Source organism: Epinephelus fuscoguttatus, linkage group LG18 (genome assembly GCF_011397635.1).
Source record: "Epinephelus fuscoguttatus linkage group LG18, E.fuscoguttatus.final_Chr_v1".
Classification (NCBI taxonomy): Eukaryota; Metazoa; Chordata; class Actinopteri; order Perciformes; family Serranidae; genus Epinephelus; species Epinephelus fuscoguttatus.
The window spans coordinates 17,442,763-17,450,399 of record NC_064769.1 but is presented as its reverse complement, the minus strand read 5'-3'; the positions used below and the strand labels follow the sequence as shown (position 1 = coordinate 17,450,399).

Below are 7,637 nucleotides of genomic sequence, written 5' to 3'. Positions count from 1 at the left end.
GTTTAGGGAGAAGAAAATATGAAAACAAGAAATAGCCTGATTGTTAGGCTATCTGACAACACAAAGCCAGTGACCTGTGAAAAAAGTTAAAAATGTAGTACAAGAAATATCTGTGAGCCAGAGTGCACATGATCTAGTGCTTTCTATGGACTTGAGTCAACTTTGAAGACATGATTATATTTAACTTTTAAGTCTACATGTACAATAATAACTGAATCTATGTAATTATTGCCACGTGAGGTCTATATAGGCTAGAAAACATGTCAAAACAAGAAAGACCCTCAAATGAATAAAAATAATCATTCAGATATGTGAAGACATGTCAGAAGCCACGATTTTGTTTAAGCTTTGCTTGGACACCACTCCAAGTGTCCAACATCCAGCTCTTAGCTGGACACCTTCATGCTTACATTTGTAGCCTGTCAAAAAATCTTACTCCCCCCTCCCCCTTGCAGAGGGAAAGCCCAGTTGGTGCACAAGAATCCCTCTGAAGACACGCTAGGCTACAATTCTGCCTTCTTTTAAGTCTGACTCAAAGCACTCAAACCACACAGGGACTAGAGAAGACCTTCCAGCAGGGATACTCAACCTGCTCTGCCTGGGCGCCATTTTGCGTGATGACAGGAGGCCAGGGGCCAGTTACAGAAGCCCCACATATGTACAAAGGGGCATGTCTGGGGTTTGAGACATTCTGGGCTTAGCATGAACCTCTGTCATGGGGTCCACGGGATCCTCCCATGGCACTATATTTAATAAAAATAGCTCTAATTTGATGAGTTTTCATGCACTTTTGCACCTTGTGTAAATCAAAAGTCCAAAAACTCTCTCAGTGTGACTCAGTTTAATTTCATTGTGGATTTTTAAAAGATTGAGGGCCACCTGGCATCCTATCGGGGTCCAGATTTGGCCCACAGGTCATAAATTTAGTATCACTGCCTTATAGCCTGGGTATAGATTCAGTAGCCTCTGAGGACGAGGCCACTTAGGAACTGTTTACCAAAACAAAGAAATATATAATTCTCACAGACAAAATGATCTCAACTGTCTCGTGTATTATATTTTTTTTCCCTACAAATGCAGTGTTTGCCTTATTCTGTCTTGTTTAAATAAAAAAGAGACTTTGTGTAAGTAAATTAATGTCACCCAATTTGCAGATTGTTTTTTAATTTTAACTTTGTTTCTCATATTTAGTCTGACATATCAAGTTATAATGATGGCTCGGCCTGCAACTACAACAGAAGACAGCTGTGTTTGTTTAAAATGCACAGGTGACCATTTTAATGAAGACAAAACACATCTGAGTCTCTTTTGTTTGTACAGAAATTAATATTTGCACATTAAATCTTGGACCCTATCACTTTATTCAGCATATAGCTGTTTCATGCAATGCCTTCATCTGAAGCGAGCTTATATTTATGTGTTTGTCCCTGTCATCTGTCAAACAGGGGTATCATATGTACTTTAGTTCATGGGCCACATACAGCCAAATTTGAACTCAAGTGGGCCTGACCAATGAAATCACTGCATAATAACTTATAAATAACAACACCTCCAAGTTTTTCTCTTTCTTTTAGTATGAAGAAGTAGGCTACATTCTGAAAATGTTCATCCATTTACAAATCAGATGATGAACATCCTGAAATGTCTTATGAACAATCTGTGCAATTTCAACATTATGTCTCAGTTTTTCCACATTGAGTGTTCCCTCAATATTGTTTTAAGATAGAAATCTGAAAAGGATTCTTCTGTACTGAAACTGCTGATTGACAATATTGCACATTGTTCAATATTTTTAAATGTGATCACGATAAATATTCATTGTTCTTCTTTTCAGAAGACTGTATTCTGGTTAGGATGGAAAAGCCTCTGAAGCCACACTTTACATGAAGTAGGCTACTTACTGTTTAAATTGTTTCTGAAACCTGGCACCTGTTTGCTTTCACAAGTGTATCAGTATTAGGTGTTAAGTGTCATCCAGTGGACCCTTTTGTGGGCTGGTTATGGACTGTGGGACATATGTTTGACAGCCCTGATCATGGATGGACTATTGAATGGGCCTACAGGTCACAGGGCCTCAGGGCCAAAGTGTCAGAGGCAGCCCTGGCCTTTATCTGCAAAATGTCACTGTAATATCACGTACCCACCAGGATGAGACACAAAAAGACCAAAAAGAGATGTGAAGAAACAGCAAAGACACACAAAACAACTACAACAGAGGCAAAATAAACACAAAGAGACACAAAATACCTATGAAAGGGGCGAAACTGTCAAAAACAGATAAATAATGAATAAAAAGGATACAAAACTACATTAAAAAGACACAATATTACCTCAAGGAGATACAGAATAACTACAAAAGGGTGCAAAACAATCAAACAAGACACAAAATGAGTAAAAAAGATACAAAATTACATAAGCCCCCCCCCCATACACACAAAATTACCTCAAAGCGATTCAAAACACAGATAAAATGAATAAAAAAATACAAAATTGCATTAAAAAAACACAAAAAGAGAGAGGCAAAGTCATCACAAAGTGTGCGTGTGTGTGTGTGTGTGTGTGTGTGTGTGTGTGTGTATGTTCCCTGTCTTGTGTAGGACAGGTGGTGGGGCCTTTTTCAAATCTCAGCCCAGGGGCCCATTGTCACATGGTACGCCCATTCCCCGATTGCTGCATTATGTAACTATGTGTTTTATGATAATTGTATCTGTCCTGAATGGCTGCAACCAAATGCCATTATAGTGGGATAATAAAGTTTGACTTGACTTGACTTCTACTTACAGTACTTTCTTGTTTATTCCAAATACAGTCATACTTTGGTTGGCATTAGTAGGCTACACATTTGAAAAGGTTCATATAGACTGAACAGTGGCTTTGGCAACCTGTTACCTAACCTTGACCTATTTAGTTTTGAGATAGGACACTGTACAAGAGAGCGCCATGTAGTTTTGTTTGATGTATGTTCAAACCTGCTTTAATGTACACATCGTACATCTGTCATCATTGTGTGATCACTGAGATTGGAAGTGCCCATGTTAAAACTTGATGGTCAAATTATTGCAGGCTGCTTGCATTTCAAGGTGGATGTCCTTAGCCATAATTGCGAGTGTGTACATTCACTGATGAAATATCCAGACAGTGGAGTTCATCTGATGTAACAACGTTTGCTTTTAGGTCACATGCATATAACACAGGGTGTTTACGTGTATTAGTCATCGCTGTGAGTCATCATTGTTTATCACGATACCAACACACAGTTATAAGGAATGAATGCCATTTCAGCACATGTGGGGTCATTCCCGGTATTTAAAAAACACAGCACCAACTTCAATTGTACAAAATGTGAAAATGCACCCTTCCTCAGTCAGTAGAGTGGCGTTTCACTGCTCCAACTGTGCTCATGAATGCGCTTGACAGACAGCCAATAGGCATCGGCACAGTGGGCAAAAGTCGTGACGTTGCCTCTACCCGATGTGTGCAAATCAGCGGCGGACAGCGTGCCGGAAGGAACCAATCAGCGCGTTCCAACGAACAGCTGCTCAGCCAATCGTGGGCCTCCACGACGGGGAAGAAGTGACGGCTTATATATGGAGAGAACACACTTCATTCAACATCATTACACAGAGGCAAGAACAGAGAATAGGTTGAAAAAAGAAAGCTACATTTTGAAATAAGAGGCTACCGGTTGAGGCGACTTCAAGGCCGTTAATTCATTGACAATATTGGGATTGAGGTACGTAGAAACATTGCTATGAATATGAGAATGCGACAACGTAATGCTTTGTATTTTCTACAACGTTGGACCTCATTTTAAGTCATTATGGTGAAGCCAGCTAAGCTAACTTTTGATGAAAATGAGGTATTTACCCGAAGTTTACGACAGCTTTTTAAAACAGAAGGGCAGTCAATGTGGTTGTAATATATCATGCAATCAATAACGTACTTTTTGGTGCTCTGTATGGCAAAGTATTTTCCCTCGCATGTCTGCTAGCCACGCTAACGTGGCTAGCTAGCTACCGGCGGATGGAGAAAAAAAAATCTTGTCAGTGGCATTAGCTAGCATTCAGAGAAGGCAGTGGGGCTCCACCCATGTTCCTTTAAGGCCTCTGAATATGAATGAATATTTTCCGGAGATTTCTTGTTAGAGGCCACGCTTGCCATCAATCATGGGTCTGATTCCCTTCAAATGACATCCAGCATTAACGCAACCGTTAGCTTTCTGCTAAGTGATCTGAACTTGGGAGGCAGGGAGTCCACGCCATACACGCAAGGCCACATTTTTACATTGTGTTTCCTCTCTCCAGATTTTCTCTGTAGAGCTGAATTTAAACAAGCAAAGATGAAGCTGTTGTGGGTTGTAATGCTGGTGGCCGGCACTGTGATTGCCGATGACGACGACAAGAAGGAGAGTGTGGGGACTGTGATTGGAATCGACCTGGGGACCACCTACTCATGGTAAGACAATAAAGTGACACCTGTCTTAGTTGTTTAAAAGACACTGTAATGACACATCTTGTGAATTTTAAATGTAAATCGGTGCCTTTTCAGTAATAATGTCTAATTTGTATTTTTCTGTAGTGTTGGAGTGTTCAAGAATGGCCGTGTGGAGATCATCGCCAATGACCAGGGTAACCGCATCACCCCATCATACGTTGCCTTCACCAGCGAGGGTGAGCGTCTGATTGGTGATGCTGCGAAGAATCAGCTGACCTCTAACCCTGAGAACACTGTCTTTGATGCCAAGAGATTGATTGGACGCACTTGGGCTGACTCCTCTGTGCAGCAGGACATCAAGTACCTTCCCTTCAAGGTAAGTTTTTACTCTTGACAGTGGGAAGTAAAAGTGAAAATTTTGGGGTCTAAAGGTAATGTTCATTCACGTTCATGTACATTCTTGGTATGTTAATATTGATGAATGTTTCTCTGCAGGTTACTGAGAAGAAGAGCAAGCCTCATATTCAGGTCGACATCGGTGGTGGCCAGATGAAGACATTTGCTCCAGAGGAGATCTCTGCCATGGTGCTGACTAAGATGAAGGAGACCGCTGAGGCTTATCTGGGAAAGAAGGTACAACAAATGTTAAAGAAAATGCATCAGAAGGTATACCACTCCTAAATAAATGATGTATAATTAAATCTAATGTTTTTATCTAATCCCCAGGTCACACACGCTGTGGTCACTGTCCCCGCCTACTTCAATGATGCCCAGCGTCAAGCCACAAAGGATGCTGGAACCATTGCTGGTCTGATTGTGATGAGAATCATCAATGAGCCGTAAGTGTCTAATGAAAATAATTCATTCATCTGTTGCCTTTTTGAAATTGTGAAAATATTTCCCACCCTTTCTCTTTAATCATATATTCTCATATCGTTATTCTCTAGTACTGCTGCTGCCATTGCTTATGGTCTGGACAAGAAGGATGGTGAGAAGAACATTCTTGTGTTCGATCTGGGCGGTGGAACCTTTGATGTCTCCCTTCTGACCATCGACAATGGTGTGTTTGAAGTGGTGGCTACCAACGGTGACACTCATCTGGGAGGTGAAGACTTCGACCAGCGTGTCATGGAGCACTTCATCAAGCTGTACAAGAAGAAGACTGGCAAAGATGTGCGCAAAGACAACCGTGCTGTGCAGAAGCTGCGTCGGGAGGTTGAGAAGGCAAAGAGGGCACTGTCTGCTCAGCACCAGGCCCGCATTGAGATCGAGTCCTTCTTTGAGGGAGAAGACTTCTCTGAGACTCTGACCCGTGCCAAGTTTGAAGAGCTCAACATGGTAAGTTATACAACCTATCAGTTCAGATGTGTGAGCACAATGACTACCAAAACAAACCTGTTTTCATAAAACCTTATGTGACAAGCCTTGTAACCATGTCTTTTATTTTATCAGGACCTGTTCCGTTCCACCATGAAGCCTGTACAGAAGGTGCTGGAAGACTCTGACCTGAAGAAGTCTGACATCGATGAGATTGTCCTGGTCGGAGGCTCAACCCGTATCCCCAAAATCCAGCAGCTGGTGAAGGAGTTCTTCAATGGCAAAGAGCCCTCTAGGGGCATCAACCCAGATGAGGCTGTGGCATACGGAGCTGCTGTGCAGGCTGGAGTGCTTTCTGGAGAGGAGGACACTGGTAGGTCATCGCTCTCCTACACTGTAGTATTTGTTAGGCCAAACAGAGCTTGCAAATTTTATCTTGATTACTAAAATTTTTCCTCTCTTGCAGGTGATGTGGTTCTTCTGGATGTGTGCCCCCTGACTCTTGGTATTGAGACCGTTGGAGGAGTAATGACCAAGCTGATCCCCAGGAACACTGTGGTGCCCACAAAGAAGTCCCAGATCTTCTCTACAGCTTCTGATAACCAGCCTACTGTCACCATTAAGGTTTATGAAGGTAAGAGTTGAACAGAGTGAACTTGCCAAACATAAATTAAAAAAATAAATTTTGAACATTTATAATTTTCTTTGTATTCAGACAGAAAATTAAATTCTTAATCATTGATTCTTGCTTCAGGTGAGCGTCCTCTGACTAAAGACAACCATCTGCTGGGCACATTCGACCTGACTGGCATCCCCCCTGCCCCCCGTGGCGTACCACAGATTGAGGTCACCTTCGAGATCGATGTCAACGGTATTCTGCGCGTCACTGCTGAGGACAAAGGCACAGGCAACAAGAACAAGATCACAATCACAAATGACCAGAACCGCCTGACTCCTGAGGACATCGAGCGCATGGTAAACGACGCCGAGCGCTTTGCCGACGAGGACAAGAAGCTGAAGGAGAGGATTGACGCCCGCAACGAGCTGGAGAGCTACGCCTACTCTCTGAAGAACCAGATCGGTGACAAGGAGAAGCTTGGTGGCAAGCTGTCAGATGAGGACAAGGAAGCCATTGAGAAGGCAGTAGAGGAGAAGATTGAGTGGATGGAGTCACACCAGGATGCTGATCTGGAAGATTTCCAGGCAAAGAAGAAGGAGCTGGAGGAGGTGGTTCAGCCCATCATCAGCAAGCTTTATGGTAGCGCAGGCGGACCCCCACCCGAGGGAGCGGAAGGCGAGCAAGAGGAGAAGGATGAATTGTAGGCAGGTTCAAAGTCAACTCATCTGTCGCCCCTTGCCTCTCTGGTAGTTGCATCTAGGTGTATATATTGGACTGATGGGACTCAAATAGTGAGAGGAATGGTTGGGAAGGGGTGGCGATAACAAGCAACCATACTGAATCTTTCGAAAGACTTTAAAAATAAGTTTCAGTGTGTGAGAGGTGTTCTCTTCGCTGGAAGGTGGAGATATTCGTCAGCCCGGATATGAGGCTTGCTGCTGCTGTTCTCAGGCAGTCCTGTTGGGGTTCTGTAGTGGGGAGGGACTTAGTGGGCGGGCTGGGGGGTGGGGCAGGTGTTTGTGGGTCTTTTGAGTTGGGTGTCTGTGGGATCAAGAGCTCGTTATGTTCACAGGCAATGCTAAAAGTTATTTATTGAATCTGGTCATTGTACTTCTGGAAAGACATTGAAATAAATGTTTGATACAAAATGTGAATGAATTTGTCTTGTTACATTTTTTTGTTTGTAATTTCAGGGTTCATTAGACAGACTACTAAAAATTTTGATAAAAGAAATTTATTATATTAGGATGAACCCCTTGAGATGCAT

At 42.6% G+C, this 7,637-nt stretch overlaps 1 protein-coding gene across 1 annotated transcript; it reads left to right on the top strand.

The window, feature by feature from the left end:
• Positions 1 to 3,575: 3,575 nt before the first annotated feature.
• hspa5 (heat shock protein 5) lies at positions 3,576 to 7,524 on the top strand. The gene is made up of 9 exons (XM_049604594.1): positions 3,576 to 3,733; positions 4,305 to 4,455; positions 4,579 to 4,810; positions 4,930 to 5,067; positions 5,161 to 5,273; positions 5,382 to 5,772; positions 5,887 to 6,124; positions 6,218 to 6,385; positions 6,506 to 7,524. Exons 2-9 carry the CDS (start codon positions 4,340 to 4,342, stop codon positions 7,072 to 7,074), a joined length of 1,965 nt encoding a protein of 654 aa, XP_049460551.1. The 5' UTR covers positions 3,576 to 3,733; positions 4,305 to 4,339; the 3' UTR covers positions 7,075 to 7,524.
• The last annotated feature ends 113 nt before the right edge of the window (positions 7,525 to 7,637 follow it).